Source organism: Achroia grisella, unplaced genomic scaffold (genome assembly GCF_030625045.1).
Source record: "Achroia grisella isolate CSIRO2021 unplaced genomic scaffold, CSIRO_AGI_Agris_v1 utg511, whole genome shotgun sequence".
In the NCBI taxonomy this organism is placed as follows: domain Eukaryota; kingdom Metazoa; phylum Arthropoda; class Insecta; order Lepidoptera; family Pyralidae; genus Achroia; species Achroia grisella.
Window position 1 is genome coordinate 670424 of NW_026712905.1, and position 19263 is coordinate 689686.

Genomic DNA, 19263 nt, shown 5'->3' on the forward strand with positions numbered 1-19263 from the left:
GCTGTACACGCGACTTCGTCCGCGTGGAATTTAACTTCTTATATTTTAGAAAAATAAAGTTAAATTCAACACGGACGAAATCCCGTGTACAGCTAGTCATCAATAAAAAAACACGTAGGTATCTCTAATATATTATACACTAGCTGTTCCCGCGACTTCGTCCACGTGGTTTTTAACTATATTTTTCTAAAATAAAAGTAGCCTAAGTTACTCCTTATTACATCAGCTACCTGCCAAAAAAAGTCCCGTCAAAATCGGTCCAGCCATTTCAGAGATTAGCCGGAACAAACAGACAGACAGACAAAAATTGTAAAATATTTTATTTTGGTGTATGTACCGTATTTATATTCATATGCATGTAGTAAAAAACGGTTTTTTCTATATTACAAACAGACACTCCAATTTTTATTAAATGTATAGATGTATAGATTATTATTTATTTATTTATTTATTCATCCAAAATAATACAAATTGTGTAGGATAACGTAATAGTAACATTACAGTAAAATTTTGTCAACAACATAATAGCAACTTAAACATTAAATCTCGGTATATCTATAGACTAACTGGCCCCAGCGACTTCGTCCGCGTGAAATTTTATTTTATTTTTCTAAAATAACAGTAGCGTAAGTTACTCCTTATTACATCAGCTACTTGCCAAAAAAAGTCCCGTCAAAATCGGTCCAGCTATTTCAGAGATTAGCCGGAACAAACAGACAGACAGACAGACAAAACTTGTAAAATATGTTATTTTGGTGTATGTACCGTATTTATATTCATATGCAAGTAGTAAAAAACGGTTATTTCAATATTACAAACAGACACTCCAATTTTATTTACATGTATAGATGTATAGATTAAAAAAAGTAACAGTCATAAGGCTAGTCGTATGCCTAATATATATAATAATGTAATAAATTCATTTAAACAGAAATTGCGGGAACATTATTTAAATTTGTAACTTTTTTACTGTCCTTCTCCTTTTTTCACATCTTTCTGTTATATCCATATAGTTCTCTCTATATTTTCTGATTTTCTTACTTTCAATTTGAGACTGTACTTATAATTTGATTATCGGATCATTATGTATTTACTTATATATAATATTTATACATTTATGGGTTATATTTAGGTATATATTTATGTATGTATATTGTTATTTTTTTATAGAAATGTATATTTTGCTTATCTTCATTATCTTTATAAATCTTTTTTTGACATTTCTTATTTATATTAGTGCACCGCCAATAATCTTTCGCTGCACCACTCATGGTTGCCTGGTAAATAACGCGGCAAAATATTAAGTCCGCCACATGTACAAATTTTTTTGTGCATTAAAGTTAAAGAAATAAAAAAATACAATACTGTTTAATGAAAATGCGTGTTGTCTAGTGCTTTGAGATGTATCAAAATAAGGTCAACAAAAAAGTCCGTGACCATCACGGACTTTTTTGTATATATTATATGTATTATATATATTGTATATATTATATGTCTATCTCTTAAGGATAACCAACAATAACCATTTTTTATCTTTTACATTTTACGGGATTTTTTTTTATCGTATGTTTCCCTTAAAATCATGTAAGCTATGTTATTATGTCATAATCTAAAGAAATAATAATATTTTATAGTGACATATCCACTATAAAATACCAAAAAGTAGCAATGTAATTCGTTACGCGCGAATCAGGTGTTATAAGGTCAAAGGTCGGTGCACCCCGCGTATTTGATAAATAGTGCTTCTCTGGATGTCTTTAAGAGAAAATGGCAGTATGTACGTGTATATGTCACACACAAGTCCTTAAGTGTTAAGTTTTTCAAATGTACATACAGTAAAGAATAAATATTTTTAAGTACAGTACTTACGTACATTAATATAATGCCTACTTTTTACATGTATCTATTGTTATCAAAATTAAATTATAAGTTCTTAACTTGACCACGACTATGTGACCCTCTCTTGGCGCCAAAACGAGTGAAAAAATGAACAGCATACGACGACGACGCAGTACCTATAGAGTGGAGCAACTGCTTATTCAGTTTTATTCAACTATTTAGTCCCTCCACCGTTACAATGAATGGAGGCGGATATTACAATGTACGTAGCATTGCGAATATAAAATATCTAGTAAATAGCCGTTACGGTATCAGAGCCAAAGTCTTCTTTCTTTGTTTATGTACTGTTAGATGCGACAGCGACTTTGTTTTTATATTACTATGTAATGATTGATATACCTAAAATAAATAAAATATCTGAGGTTTGGACAAAAATTCAAAAGGTACTTAATTTTTAAAAAGTATTTTGAAAATACCTATTTTGCATTTAGTATTTGAAATACAAAACACAAAACTATTTTTGTTTTTAGAGTGACATTTCTATGAATTCACTGTCGATAGCGAGCGGTGCGATGGAAAAAGATAACCGTTTATAAAAATATAATAAATAACCCTGGACAATTAACACAGACTGATACTGACTTGATATAAATAGATATTTTTATTTTGTAAATACATATATAATATACATATAAAACACCCAGACCGATGAAAACAATCGATGACCGATGAGTACAAATGTTTGCATCGTGCGAGAAATCGAACCCGCGGCCATCGGATGTAAAGCGGTGTGACCACCGAGGCAGTCGAAATATATAAATAATCTTATGAATTTAATTTATTCTAATTTGTTTATGTGCGCGGGGTGCGGTGTACGGTGCTCCCCCTGCCTCCACCGTTGCTGGAGCTTGCATGTATGGAGCATTGCGAATATAAAATATCTAGATTAGTAAATTCATAATTGATAGACCGTTACGGTATCTATATATATTCGGATTAAAATAAGTATCGCAGTAAGGACCAGTATATAAAGTGATCAACACAATTAACTGATTTTTGAAATATATATACAGAGCCAAAAAGTCTTTGTGTATTCAAAAAATATCTAATTTGTTTGTGTGCGCGGGGTGCGGTGTACGGTGCAGGGGGACCCTGCCTCCACCGTTGCTGGAGCTTGCATGTATGGAGCATTGCGAATATAAAATATCTACATTAGTAAATTAATAAAGTCATAATTGATAGACCGTTACGGTATCTATATATATTCGGATGAAAGTAAGTATCGCAGTAAGGACGAGTATATAAAGTGATCAACATAATTAATTGATTTTTGGAATATATTCAGAGCCAAAAAGTCTTTGTGTATACCAAAAATTTAGCCGTTCGGAGCCATTCAGTCACGAATTATTAGTAAAAAAAGTGTCGAGTATATCGTACTATCGACGAATATATATGGCCGCATCGCAAAATAGAATGCGACGTTGCCATACCGCCTGAGATATACGCAATAGAGTTCAAGTTATTCAGTGCAAAAGGTGGAATCAGCAAGTGTTTAGGTTGTGGCGTGATCAACAAAGTGCCCAAAGAGGTGTTTATATATATATATATATATATACTCTTTTGTCTTTTGCTAAAGTCTCTGGTAGGGGACAGTAAAATCCTCGAGTGGCTGTTCAGCAGTGGACGTCTTCCGGGCTGAGATGGTTAAAGTCTCTAGTCAAATTGAGAATAGATTAATATTGTTTCTCTTTAATATTATTTGTCCATAGTATTTATGAACATTACTCACAGTACATTTATGAAAATATTATGTATACAAGGAAAAATTTAGATAGTTTCAAGAAACTTAAAGACTGTACAAATAGAAACTTACGCAATAAAAATAAGCTAATTTTACCTAAATGTCGTCTACACAAAGTTAGAATTGATTATGGTCGAAGTTCGACTAGGCAACTAGTATATGATATCGTAACTATATGTAGATAGTTTTATTATACATTAGGACGTCTCGATTCACTTTTAATACAGACAAAAGAGTTCCAGACACACCATCACGTAGGTATTCGAATAAAATAAATGGTTTGTACGATTAAATCGTCACTCGGAATTCTCGCAGCGAATCGAATTACAAGTGAACGTGTGGGTATCGAAGGGGAGAAGTAGTAAAAGGCATGTGGACATTATCTGATGATGATGATGATGATACAGTCTTTGGTATGATTAATCTATGATGTTCATAACGTACTCTGTGTATTTCTTAGAATGAGAGTCTGCATTGTAAAATGGCGGGAACTGTCGAATGAAATGTGTAGCGTGAATTAACTATTTATTTATATTTATATTTTAATACAGTACAATAATGTATTGCGACGCATTTAACAATATATGAGTTACAAAATTTTGTAAATAAGATATATATAGAGTAGACAAAACAATTTTTTTATATATCTATAGTACTGTTATGCCCGAGCCCAGTACAGAGAAAATGCTGAGCCATGCATAATTTCCGATTTACATCGTTATATAAAAACAGTTTAGATAGTTAGTCAAATCAGTCCGCGTCGATAACTCATTTCAGTTGCACCTACATAGTTTGGGATATGTTTGTTAATATAATAACTTGTGAAACCACATTTTCGAAATAAACTATCTAAAAGTAAGTGACTTTTGTGTTGTGTTTTAAACAGGTTTTTTTTTTTAAACCCAAACGGGGTCAGCCGCCTAACAGTACCATAGTATATGCGTGCTGGGCCCATAACCTTTTGAAAATAAGATATTTATGCGGTAGAATAATATAAAATTATTTAATATAAAATTATTTACATTGGCAGTAGAAAATTACTATCTAATACAAAAGTGACTTATCCTATAAAAATATGCAAAAGCTTCTTTCTTTGATGGCCAGCATTACAATTTCAACACATAATGATTAACTAATTGAAAACCTAAACCGTTGTCGTATAGTCAAAAAAATACTAATAATAATTTCCAAATTTAGCTACAGTATTTTTCATAATCAATATGTGTTTTGTATTCATTGCAATATTAAATTGTCATTAATTAAAAAACTCATCAATAGAATAAAAGCATTTCTTCAAGAAATATTTTTTAAGCTTGTTTTTGTGTTTATTAAATATTTTTAACTCTCTAATAATTGTTAATATATATATATAATAATTATATATATGTTTTTATAATAATATATGTTTAATATTTATATTTAATAATTATAATGTTTATATAATATAATAATACTGGATTGATTAGACAGCAATGTCTATTGACGAAAATAGTAAATGAAAACTCACCACAAAATATTTACATATATTTATCACAAGCTTAATAGGAAAAAGGTAATAATAAAAATCTGTATATATAAAATTACGAAATCCATAGAATCGGTAGTCGATAGATTTACCACATCGCCTTACTTCCGATAGTTGCAGGTTCGATTCCTCATACGATACAAATATTTGTATCTGTATAATTGTTTATATCGATCTGGGAGTTTTCTATATATAATATGTATATATTTACAAAAAAATATTTGTATCAGTAGTGTAGTACTCATAACACAAGCTTTAGTTAGCTTAACTTGGCTCTAGATGGCGCTGTGTGAATTGTTCTGAGCTTATTATTATCTTTGGGCCACAATACTCTCTAATAATTAAATAACAACAATATTACTTGAACAAAACTAAACAGAATCCAACAGAAATAAACTTACAACACGTTTATCTTGCTGTTCTTTGTATTCTTTTATTCGCAATGCTGAAAGTTATTTTCCCACACTACAACCTCCATTGAATCCTATACCAACGGAATAAGGTACAAAATAACATACTACGTTTGGTTGTGAGACATAGAATCCCTGATATATGGGTAAACATTCCAAGACGATGTATAGGGAGGAATGAACATGAATATAGTAATAAGTAAACATAATCGAGATAAAGTTCCCATGTGAGTTCGCGAAGGCTGGTTTACACTAGCGTAGTAGTTGCCGGACAGTAACTAAAGATAGTCACTATCCACTAATTATATAGGTATATAAGTACTAGCTGTGCCCGTGACTTTCTCCACGTGGAAAATACCTTGGCCAAATAAAGAAAGTGTATGTAGTTATTGATCTAACCCAAAAAATCCGAAGAAAATAGTTCATCGTTACAGCTTCAAAAATGACGAATGTCCATACTAACTTTCATCCCCTATTTTATTTTATCTCCTTAACGGTAATATTTTTACAAAATTTGAATGTCATATTTATTTATATTTAATCAACAACCTAAGAAATAAGTAAATAATACAATCATTCATCTCTCTTTTCATTTAAAAGGAACATATATCCTTTCTCAGGGTCTAGGCTATCTGTGTACCAAATTTCATTTAAATCCGCTCAGTAGTTTCGGTGTTACAGCGAGACAGACGGACAGACCCAGTTTCTTTCGCATTTATAATATTAGTAAGGAGCAAGGGTAAGGATAACTCGTTTATACTACGTTTAAATGCTGATTACTTTCATTGTGTTCTAATAGAACAGAATGTAATTCCTTTACCATTAGAATCCTATTCAAAGGGTAAAGCAATTTTTCAGATCGGGCCAACAGTTTCTGAGCCCGTTTGATGCAAACAAACAATAACATGTTTCTTCTTTATAATATTAGTATAGTCGACATGGATTTCTAAGATCACTTTTCAAACATTGCACAAAAATAATAATAATAATAATACATCATTCCAATCGTTATGTCGGTGAACGGTCTTATCCCAACCAGTCTGGAACAACATCTCAGACGGTTGGGATTCCAGGGCGGCTCACTCCCGGGAAAGATGCAGAAAACGGTGCTGCCCGCATTGTACGCCGGTTTCTCTCCCTGGGGCCCTGAACCCCGGCCGACTGTGCTTCTGCCGGGGGTATGTTGCTCTCCTTAAGAGGGGAGATGAGAATTTTTGGGAAAAAAAAAATAATAATACAAAATTTTTACTTACCAATACTTGGAGACTTTAAATATTACATTTCGATTTTAATTGAAGAGAGAATATTTTAGAATAGGAGTAAATAACAAGATGACTGCAAACAGGCATGAATGGAAGAGAAAAACATATTACGCCGACCACAAGTAAATGTGTTAAGGAAGAAGCAGCTGATGATGACGATATTTTAATACAAATAAAATTTTCACAATACATTTCAATTTTATGACGAATATTTAATTAATTAGTACGATATCGTTTTCTGAGTGCTCTCCGGATGAACTCGAAACAATTATTGGAAAACAATAAAATAGTAAGTTCTTTAAATTGACGTCATTACGTAATGTGTATATTATCTGCGATAAATAATTTTTTATTTACAAAATGGGCGAAATTAATAATGACAAATTCCACGTTTACGCCATTTTTTTTTATTGTGAAGGATGGAGATCAAGACGAGACGAGCAAAGAAAATTGCACCGTTATAGTCGCAGTCGCAGTCCATCCAAGACTATGGCACACCTGCTGGATTGTCCTTTGTGCCCAGCATCCTGCACAAAGAAAGACCTAAGGGATGCGACGGAGTGCGCAAAGGTTGTCGCGGCGTTCTGGGGAAAATATATTTAAATATATGTATTTGGTTGCCGTTGAAACGAAGAAGAAGAAGTCCATTAGTTCGATAACCAAATAGTTAGCTGGGAAATAGAAATTATCTTTATTCAAATAAACTTAATATAAGCACTTCTGAAGAAATGTTAATTTAAATATATGCACATTAACAAGTAAATAGCATGCGATAATCTTTAAGCTTTTAAGTTATATGTAGCACAATCATTACAATTAATTTATTCCGTCATTCAAACGGGGATCGAAATTACGACGGCCTGAGCCGAGCTTCGAACCCCTCGCGGTGCCCTCAGACTACAGTCGTATCCGTCAGGCGGGAGTTGGCCTTCAGCCGCTCCATAAGTCCTTCCGCAGGTTTGGAATGCCATCTGCACTCGCCCCTTATCATCCGGTGAATCTGTGAAGGCCAGCCGCGCAATCCGAAAAAAAAGTATGAATATTCCATCATGACAGTTTAGATCTCTAACTCTAATGAAGAATAAAAATCTTGTTTTTTTTTTAATAACAATTTATTTACACAAATGAAGATTCCATCATGACAGTTTAAGCGTCGGCCGGGCATTCGTCAAGTTGAACGCATTTTTTCGTCTTCGTGTTCCGTACAGTGGGTGGTGCACAGTAACAAGCCGAGTAGTCGCAGATCATTCCAGTACGTGTATCTTGAACTGGCTTAGGGTCCTCGCAGGTGGCTTCTGGAGTTAAGAAGCCACAGCCGACTGAATATCCATAGGTACCTTCCTCGCATTCCTGTGCACCTGAAATATTGTTTTTTTTATACTGGCCTATTTTTTTATATTACCCGGCGTTTCACATACATATTTATCTATGTGTTATTCTAAGTAGAATAATAATAATAGTCACTTATAATACAGGTTAAAAATATTAAAAAAAAACACTTATATCTAATATCGCGCTATGAGCTGAAAGGGCCTCCCAGTCCACTCAGCTAGTGCCGCAGCGTGTCACTGCAGCGCTAACTTTCAGTGGAGCCTTTTTTTTTCATTCTTGACATTATTGACTCTAAATATATAAAACGAAGAGTAAGTTAAACTATATATCAAATATAGTATGTACATGTAAAGTATAGGATATACAGACACATTAGTACACTTCAGTGATAATACATATTAACGATAATACTTCAACAAAATTGACAAACCGCCATCTAGTCTCAAAACCCAATCTAAGCAAAGCTTGTTTCATGGGTACATAGACAACTGATATAAATAGTTTTTTTGTAAATACATATTGTATATAGAAAATACACGGACCAACACAATCATTATCATACATACAAATGTTTGTACCCTAGAATAAATTCGAACCCACTACAATCTGAAGTAAGGCGGTATGCTACACCACCGAGGCCATTATTGTACCAAGATAGGGTTGCCATGCCATTCGTCCGGATTTCACCGGATTTGTCCTAGTTTAAAAGGCGTCCGGAGAGCGTCCGGGATAATGTCATGTTTTTAGGTTTAATATTAAAGTATATTAATAAGTTATGTTTTATTTAAGAACAAAAAAATCGAACTGATTATTAAAACAAAATTTAACAAACTGGAATAAGTTTGAAAATAAATAAAAAGGTGATTTATGACATTTTTTAACTGTTTTATTCCACTGACTATGTTTAAAAAACCTGTTGATATCCGGGTTCTGGACTCTAGAATCCGGGGTTTTCATGCTTCTTGTCCTGGGTTCCAAATTTTAGAGATGGCAACCCTATACCATATGTTATCTGTGCCTATACCAAGGATTTCACATGATAACATGATGTATGTGGTGGATGCAGGTGACGGTAGCCACTTACGATGAGCTATCCACTTGTTTACCATTCTAGACACATAAAAATATACTCGTATTATATCTTTTATTTCCATTCATATAAGGAAAATAATTTGAACAAGTGTTTGAGAACAAAAAACAAACTTACAATGATGTCATGACGTGATCGCAAATGAAACACGAAAACCAAACATTCGATTATTATTTACTGAATAATTGTTAAACAAACAATACCATAGTCGAGCTGTCGAATTAAGTAAATCCACGTTATTGCACCGAGTATGACGAAACAAGTTTTTTTATGTAATCAAAATGGTAAACAAGCTGTTTCATGATATACACCTGATGGTAAGTGGTAAAAGTGAAGTTAAAACATTCAATAATAAGAGAATAAAATATTTGCATCAAGAAAAAGAGTATTGAATATTGTAACAAAGAATTTTACTATTTTGTAGCAACATTATTAATGTAGTTAAAAAGGTTTTAACACGAATAATTTTATTTAAACTGAACCATCGACTAAGTTGCAATAGCTGTTCACGAGCTGACTGGAGTGCGAATAGGTAAATACCTTTGACCTCAAAGTTCTCCCTGGAAACCAACGTGGTAAATAACTATTTGATGGGCTAACTGACCTGACTGCATTATCATTATATTAACCACCACAGATCCACCAGCGTAAACCGTTGGCGTAAGCGGGTGCTCATCATCATTCCATTTGATAATCCATAAAAAATCTATTTATCTTTTTTAAATCGTATTTCATTCACATTTCGCCAGTTTGAGATGTCAATTTGTTAACACTATCCCTACCATCCGGTTTGGTTAGATACTTCAGTTAAAAATAAACTCAATTGGTACATTTTTGTATATAAAGAATTAGTTACTTTTCACTGGGAGAACGCTGCTAGTATCTTCGGAACCTTGCCTAAATGTTTCCTTTTAATGATATATTTTAGTTATTACTATATTTTTAAGGTTTTTAGTTTTAGATTCATTGTTATAGTATATATTTTTTATTACTGTCAAAATGCACGTCACAACATTTTTGTATAATACTTTTTATCAATTTCAATGTTTAAAAAAATAACTATCAGATGGCAATTGTAAGTAGCTATGACGTGGTCTAGTGTCTTGAGTAGTCAAGCTCACTAAAATGTTCAGACTTGTGGCGGCGTGGTGGGCTGGGTCATTGGTCTCCCTATAATATGGTCGAGCCCAGTGATGGCTGGTTCATCCGTCATACTCGGGAACGGGTGCTGCTTGTAGGGACTGGTCTGCTATAATCACTATGACTGATTTCCTCTTATTAATTGTTTAACCAGTTGGTTGTATACTTAATATTTTTTCTATTTGAGTATTTAATTGTATTAGTGCTAATTGGTAGTTTGTAATCACACACTTACACTTAAAAATGTAAAGTTACAATAAAATTATTTAAAAGACCAACACGCAAGTTTCTTGCTCGTTCTTTTTGTGATGAGACAGCTTTCCGAATGAGCGGTAGATTATTTGAATAAAAGATTTTCTATTCTATTCTAACATAGCGTTCAAACAGTGTAGTGTATGTCTAAGATATTTAAATATGGGAAATCCCTTATCCGAACAACTAATGGCAGTCAAGGTTATCTTATAAATAGTCGTTTGCAGCGTAATAAGCTATATGACGGCCTCGGTGGTCTAGCGGTTTAGAACACCGATGGTCGCGGGTTCGATTCCTCGATACAAATATTTGTATTCATGAGTATGGTTGTTTGTATCGGTCTAGGTGTATATTAAGTGTATTATGTATGTACTTAACAAAAATTTCTAAGAATTTATATTAGTTGTCTAGTACCCATGACACAAGCTCTGCTTACCGTGAGACTAGATGGCGCTGTGTAATAGGTGATGATGATAATGGGATGGTGTATCCATCAGCGCTAACGGTTTAAACTGGCAAGGCACAAGTGAATAATAATATCATGAGTACAAGTTAGTTTAGCCGATTGTGATAAATACACCAGGAATTTATTAAGATAGTTTCCAAGGGGAACCACACTAAGGCCAAACAGACATGGTACATTGCCAGCATTGGGTCTACTATCCTAATTCCTGACAATTTGGGTATATTAGTTTATATAATACTAGCTACTCGCCACGGCTTCGCCCGGGTGTACATGTCTTATACACATAAACCTTCCACTTGAATCACTCGTATCTATTAAAAAAAACCTTCAAAATCCATTGCGTAGTTTTAAAGATTTAAGCATGGAGACGGACAGACAACGACAGCGACTTTGTTTTATACTCTGATATATTTTCTTATACTTACATCGTCCTAATATATAGATGCAACCTCGGGAATGCACTTTAGTTTCTCCCACTGCTAACCCGATCAAAGCGAATGCACATAAATAGAATAGGCTCTTCATATTGATATTTAGTTTTTTAAATGAGTCGTATAACACCACTTCTCATGAAGAGACGACCTATCTTACTGACCCGGTAACATTTACACTATCTGCTTATATTTACAACAAGATTTCGAGAGTGTTTACTTATACATAAATGCTATTGATTAACTAGAATTCCCATTAGGCGATAATTTGACATTAAATTTAGTTTTAATAGACTTAATTATTACTAATTAGATTAGCACTTGAGAAGTATATAAGAATAACGGTAATAAATTATAGTAAATAGAAATAGAAGTAAGCTACTCATTACAAGAAGAACAAGAAAGAAATTTGCGCGTTGCTCTTTTAAAGAAATTGTTTAAAATTACAATACATTTTTAAGAATTTTGTAGTCACAAACTGCCAAATAGCAAAGTTGATATAAATAAATGAATTATTACTTGAGTAACCCGTTCACGAGTATGATAGCTTAAAGTAGTCAACTCGCCGATCAATCTGATGATGAAATGGCCGCGTGGGGCCGCCCCTACAGTGGACCTAACTGTGGTAGGTACTTTTATATTTTTATACACTTAAATTGTGGAGTGAGAATTTCCTGCCGAGGTTTTCTCAGGAGACCACAGCGTGGGGTTTTTCATGAAGGGTATGGTCATAAACATCAGCACTGGTATTCTGTAAGCGTTTTAAAACTCATTTCACTCGTCGCTTCACTCTTATCCATCTGCAAATATAAAATTCCTACTGAACTAATTATATGAGTTTGCTTATATTTATAAAACAATCGCTAATGCCTACGGCCACCTTTTACCATCGCACGGCTCGCCGTCGACAGGGAATTCATTCCCACACGTTTGAACCTAAGTAGTCTCGGACAGTGCGGTTTCAGAGGAGCTTCCTCCTGTGTACACTTAGATTGTGGAATGAACTTCCTGTCGTTTTCTCACGAGACTACAGTATGGGGGTTTTCAAGAGGGGTATATTAAGGTTTCTTAAGAGTCGGCAACGCGCACGTGACACCCCTGGTGCCTCAGGCCTCCATCGGCTACAGTAACCATTTACCACCAGATAGGCCTTAAGCTTGTTTGCCACCATAGTAGTATAAAAAAAACGCTTGTTTTACTTCTATCCCGTTCTCGAGCATGTGGCGCTGCAGTCGCTATCGAGTTTTACAGAATACCAATGTGGAATTTTTACAGCAGACCCTACAATCAGCACCCGTTCTAAACATATGTATGACAGTTCAGAGTAGTCAAAGCTTAGTTCTCCAGAATTACACCGAATAATTACATAAGAGGACCATGGACGAAACATGCGAGGTCACGACATGAGATGTATGTTGTTCATATATACCGGATGCCCAGCCAAATACGGCGAGATTAACATGGTATAATTTAATAAAACAACAAAAATAAATAGAATACAAATAGAATAGAAAAACATTTATTGAAATAAACTTAATTTAAGCACTTTTGAATAGTCAACAATTTCTTTTAAATCTACCGCTTTTTCGGAAAGCTGTCTCATCACAAGAGGAATGCAAGAAACTTGTGTATTGCTCTTTTAAACAATCCTTGTAAATTCACATTTTACAAGTCGAAACGTGTTAATACAATAACAAATAATTAGCTTAAATAATTAAACATGCTATCCAAGGTCACAATTCCATGTGGACGAAGTCGCCGGCACAGCCAGTGTAAAATATTTTTTTTTTTGTAAATTTTAGTTTATTTACATGTATGATATTCCATCATGACAGTTTAATCGTCGGCCGGGCATTCGTCAAGTTGAACGCATTTTTTCGTCTTCGTGTTCCGTACAGTGGGAGGTGCACAGTAACAAGCCGAGTAGTCACAGATCCTTCTAGAACGATCCTGAACTGGCGTGGGGTTCTCGCAGGTGGCTTCTGGAGTTTTGAAGCCACAGCCAAGCGAATATCCATAGGTACCTTCCTCGCATTCCCGTGCACCTGAAGAAATATATTTTTATTATTATTATAAAACTAGTGTTGTACCCGCGGTTTCACCCGCAATACAAACAATCATAATCATCCTTGACTAAATAAAGAAAATATATTTAGTTAGATTATAACCCAAAACCGTTTCATATTTCTACTTAAAGAATGACGATACTTTCATACAATCTTTCGTCCCCGCTTTCAACCCCTTACAACCCCTTTTTCGCACTAAAAAGTAACATATGTCCTTTCTCAGTATCTAGACTATCTATGCACGATATCTAATTTAAATCGGTTTAGTAGATTTGCCAATCTTCTTCCGAATACATTCCTTCACCAATTTATAGCGATAAATAAAAAAATTCAGGCGTATTAGTATTTTCTGCTCTCCGCACCTTTTTGTTCCCTGCTAAGTGCATCTGTGTGATGTGTCGGCAATGGATTGAGATCGTTTAAGCAAGCTTTAATCTCATTGTCCCTTGTTCCTCCTCTCAGAGTTCTATGAACCGCCTCTACTACTTTTCGATGTTAAACAAACTACCTGCTCCACGTCATCCACCTGATGGTAAGCGATAAATTCAATAATAAGAGAATAAAATATTTGCAGTCAGAAAATGGTATACTTCTGATAGTCGCGGGTTCGATTCCTCGCAGTGTGCAAATATTTATGTTCATAAGTATGATTTTTTGTATCCGTATGTATGTATTCTACGTATATTATGTGTATATTTACAAAAAAACAAATATGTAAGTATTTATATCAGTTATCTAGGACCCATAACACAAGCTGTGCTTATCGTGGGACTATTTACTAGAAATTGACAGATTGATAGATTCCAGGGAGCACTGCGTGGAGGTCGACCTGATATTGTTAACAATGGGGCTACTATCCTTATTTACAGAGATTAAGTCCGTAGCTGTTTCTATGTTGATTGTCGCATGCCTAATCCTTGTTGTTAATTAAATATAAGTAAATCAACACACAAATTTCTTGCGAGCGGTAGAATAAAAAAAGTTGATTATTCCAAAGTGCTTATATTAATTTGAATAAAGATTATTTCTATTTCTATTTCTGATGATTCCTATTTGGTTATGTTAGTTTACACAATATTTATTATACTTACATCGTCCTACTATATAGATGCAGCCTCGGGGATAAAGATTAGTTTCTCCCACTGCTAACCCGATCAAAGCGAATGCACATAAATAGAATAGACTCTTCATTTTGATATTTAGTTTTTTAAATGAGTCGTATAACACCACTTCTCAAGCAGAGATGACCTAACTTACTGACCCGCTAACATTTGCACTATCTACTTATATTCACAATAAGATTTCCAGAGTAATGTTTACTTAATACAGATATGCTATTGACTAACTAGAATTCCCATTAGGCGATAAATTCAAATTAAATTAAATGTTAATAGACTTAATTGTTACTAATTAGATTAGCTCTTGAGAAGTATTTAAGAATAACGGTAATAAATTATAGTAGCTAGAAATAATCTGTTTATTAATTCAAATAAACTTGATACAAGTATTTTTGAATAGTCACATTTGTTTTATTCTACCACTCATTTGGAATGCAAACTCATTACAAGAAGAATGAAGAAACTTGTGTGTTCCTCTTTTAAAGAAATGTTATTCAGAATTACATTTTTCTAAGTTTTGTGTGAATACAAACTGCCAAATTGCAAAGTTGATATAAATAAACGAATAATAACTTGAGTAAGAAAGTAAACCAGTCCCAAGCAAGCAAGCTTAAAGTAGTTAACTCGCCGATCGATCTGATGAGGATCTGCCCGTGCGGGGCCACCGCTACAGTAGACCTAACCACTGTACTATTATATTTTTACTCACTTACATTGTGGAATGAACTTCCTACTATAACATGGGTTTGCCTATATTTCTAAAACAATCACTAGTGCTTGTTTTACTTCCGTCCCGCTCTCGAGCGTGTGGCGCTGTAGTCGCTATCGAGTTTTACAGAATACCAGTGAAATGAAATGAAATTTGAAATTTATTTGTTATAAAAGTAGTACATAATAGGTGGTAGGGATACATAATAGATAGTAATGTACAATCTCACCGCGGATTCCGCTTTCGAATTCCTAAGTGATGCTTACAGAATAGCTCTACAGCAGACCCTACAAGCAGCACCCGTTCTTAACATATGTATGACAGTTCAGAGTAGTCAAATATTAGTTCTCCAGAATTACACCGCATGAGAGGACCATAGACGAAACATGTGACGTCACGACATAAGATGTATGTTGTTCATATATACCGGATGTCCAGCCAAATATGGTGAGATTAATATGTTATTATTTATGAAGACATAGAAATAATTATGAATATGTATTCGTCTTAAGGAGGAGAGACAGATATTTTTATTACTTAATGCATTTATATTATTTTGTTTAATTCCGCTACAATTAGTATGTGTGAGACCACAAATTTTTTTCATTATTCAGTGCGGAAACTTGACTACCTATGACCTTCTCTAATGGTGATCAAATTCCGACTGTTAATGAGTCTACAAATACAAGACAATATAATGTAATTGCGGAATTAAACAAAATAATATAAATCCAATATGTAGTGAAATGGACTTCCGCAAAATTACACCTAATTCGATCAAAAATATATTTTTATTTTTAAACCAACACGCTAATATTTATTACAATACATATAATAATAATTATCATGGACATTACACACAACACTATCTAATCCCAAGCTAAGCAGAGCTTGTGGTATAGATAATAAATAAACAGGCTCTAAAAAAATAAAAACAAAAAGAATTCCAGCTGAGTTTCTGGCCAGTACTTCTCAATTGAATCTGTATATCAGTATATAAATTCAATTGAGTAGGGAAAAAATAATATAAAAAAAAAAGTTCATAAGCAGCTAAAATATCCTAAAAAATGAAATTCTGTTGAATTTCTTGTCCGTTCTTCTCAATTAAATTTGTATAATGAACTGGATGGTAGGGTAAAATATCCTACATGAGTAAATTATTTGTATTTGTTCTGATTTGGAAAACTGATAGAATTGCACAAATTATTTTTTATTATATAAAAAATTGCAATGAAACACTTTAATATGGCAATTCTTGCCTTGTTTCTTGCTCTGTATGTTTACATTGTACACATTAAACTGTATTTACTATAGTATATTATGTATAATGTATGCGCTGAAGTCATTATTGATATAATCTATTGACAATGACCTACAAGGTCGCTGTTTATAAATTTCAACTGATTTGAAATAATTAACACTTTTGTTTTTTCTACTCTCTGTTTATTTAGGAGTTTAAGATTAGTGGCGGTCTTACCCATTTCGAGGTTTCGGGCTTTGCTAGACCCTCTGTCCCAGGTGGAAAATATGTGATGCGAACTTTAAATCATAAATTGATTTAAAGTTTAATTAAAGTCTTTTTATTAAAGCTTTCCGAAAGAAAATATGTACAGTATATGTATAAAAATATATATAATAGGATATATACATATCCTATATATATAATAAACGTATAATTTAAAAAGATATGTAAAATGGGCGTAATATGTGATAAATGTCATGTAAGTGTGATGCAGACAAAATTGCGCGAGTCAGCTGGTATGTACATAAAATCTAAGACAGTCTCAATGGTCTAGCGGTTAAGCACACTGCTTTCCTTCGGATGGTCGCGGGTTCGATTCCTCGCAAGGTATAAACATGTGTTCATTAGTTTGATTGTTTGTATCGGTTTGAGTGTTTTCTATCTATATTATATATGTATTTACAAAAAATACATATATCTAAGTGTTTATATCAGTTGTCTAGTACCCATGACACAAGCTCTCCTTAGCTAGGGACTAGATGGCGCTGTGTATATTATCCAGTATCTATATATTTATGCATTCGCCGTCAATCACGACAGTGCTCCTGTCTACCCTATATAGGATTGCAGTCGTAAGCATTGCTATTTATTATGAATATAACATCACAGACCTCCGTCATTTATATACTAAATACTAACCCATTTAGTACTAATAATATCCGATCTAGATCCCGTTACTAAAGTCCGACACCGTACGGGTGAAAATACCGGTATTGATAAAAAACTTGTTATACAACAAACTGATTGTGGCCAGTAGTCGGGAGGGTTTATAAGCGGAGCGATGTGCTGAGCGGAAATAGTAGGATACTCTTTTGGACATTAAAATATTGTATCTAATTTACTCTCTTTTACAATTTTTTATTTAGAATTATATTGTTTAGAAATGTTATTTAGGCTCATTGTGTATGTAGAGCCAAAAGTACTATAAAAGCCAGCGAAGCTGCTCTCTCTCGAAGCTTGTTGATACCATTATTACGCTTCTTGCAGCTACCTCACTGTTCCGTGGATTTAGTATATTGTTAGTCTGATTCACCATAGAAAGGTAAAAAGTTATATTCTAAAAGCTATCCAGTCCCAAAGTTTGACATCTGCTACATATACATACATTTTTTTAATATTTAAATGTACATGTATATATAACCATACACCAATGCAGAAGAAGATTCCTTTCTATGAATATATTTTATTTATTTAAATAAATAATAATTATTTCGTAAATAAAATGAAATCTTTAAAAACTTTATTAAGTTCTATTGTTACATAAGGTTACTTTGAGCAAAATTTCATTTCTGTAGATCAGCGAGTTTCGCCTGAATTCTGAGCCGTCTAAACATATTTTACAGATTCTAATACAGATGTCCAAAAATTAAGAACAAAATATAAAAGAAAATACTAAATTAATTAAATTAATATAGAACAGTTAGTTAGTTAGTATAGTTAATATAAAATAGTTTTCGTCCAAAAAAAAATACTAATTATAAATCAGCAACCATTTTCAAGATTTTCTTCATTTTATGTTACTACTGGATAAAATTCCAAGACGGACTTCTACTGCCTACTGAATAAGAAATTCTCCAATAAACATAATAGTGAGTAACAAAGTAAGAAGTAAAAGCAATGAGAGGAAAGATACACTCCAAGTAAACGCTCGTTTCGTGGCTCCGCACGCAATCATGAACTAGAATGCTATTGTTTAAACACACTGACACAGTTTGACCATCAAATTCTCTAACAGCTGAGTATACGGGTATTTTGACATGTTCAATGCAATAGTACTTTATAGGTACCTACTATACTAATGATAAACACACAAAATCGTCTAGAAACATCTCTTACCACGGGCGTTACAAACTAATGTGATGTCGTACTTATTATTTATATTGATGACGATTGCCATTTCTTATAATTCGAATGGCAAATAAGTTGACGGTACGCATGATGGTAAGCGGTGACCATTATTCAATAGCTACCAATGTACTAAATCAGGTTGACATCCACGCGGTTCTCCCTGAAATATATAGTGAATTTCACAGTGGGCTATCTGACCTGACTTCATGCTTATCCTATCATCCTCAACTGATACCCCGCCAGCATATGCCGTTAGCGCAGGCAGGTGCACCACATAACAATAATCATACAACCATAATAATCCATTAAAAAAATATCTTGTGCCTACTAAATATGTATGTTTAGAAGAAGAAAAAAGAAAACATTACAAAACAAAACATTTAACATTTCTTTAACTCCGATTGCTTTGAGCTCCTTCGAATTGCTACCTCTTTGGTGCACCGGTTTAGTAC

At 33.5% G+C, this 19263-nt stretch overlaps 2 protein-coding genes across 2 annotated transcripts; both read right to left on the bottom strand.

Moving 5' to 3' along the window:
• Positions 1-7974: 7974 nt before the first annotated feature.
• LOC131846448 (uncharacterized) lies at positions 7975-11678 on the bottom strand. The gene is made up of 2 exons (XM_059195754.1): positions 11543-11678; positions 7975-8195 (listed from the first exon to the last, which is right to left on the bottom strand). Exons 1-2 carry the CDS (start codon positions 11640-11642, stop codon positions 7984-7986), a joined length of 312 nt encoding a protein of 103 aa, XP_059051737.1. The 5' UTR covers positions 11643-11678; the 3' UTR covers positions 7975-7983.
• A 1584-nt stretch (positions 11679-13262) lies between these two features.
• LOC131846449 (uncharacterized) lies at positions 13263-14851 on the bottom strand. Its single transcript, XM_059195755.1, has 2 exons — positions 14706-14851; positions 13263-13593 (listed from the first exon to the last, which is right to left on the bottom strand). Exons 1-2 carry the CDS (start codon positions 14803-14805, stop codon positions 13385-13387), a joined length of 309 nt encoding a protein of 102 aa, XP_059051738.1. The 5' UTR covers positions 14806-14851; the 3' UTR covers positions 13263-13384.
• Between the last annotated feature and the right edge of the window lie 4412 nt (positions 14852-19263).

Bases quoted from the DNA above. Each gene is read 5' to 3' on its own strand.
- LOC131846449 (XM_059195755.1), bottom strand. From the start codon at position 14,805: ATGAAGAGTCTATTCTATTTATGTGCATTCGCTTTGATCGGGTTAGCA. The intron at 13,594-14,705 runs GTAAGTATAATA...ATATTTCTTCAG, and splicing joins CATCTATATAGTAGGACGAT to GTGCACGGGAATGCGAGGAA.
- LOC131846448 (XM_059195754.1), bottom strand. From the start codon at position 11,642: ATGAAGAGCCTATTCTATTTATGTGCATTCGCTTTGATCGGGTTAGCA. The intron at 8,196-11,542 runs GTAAGTATAAGA...ACAATATTTCAG, and splicing joins CATCTATATATTAGGACGAT to GTGCACAGGAATGCGAGGAA.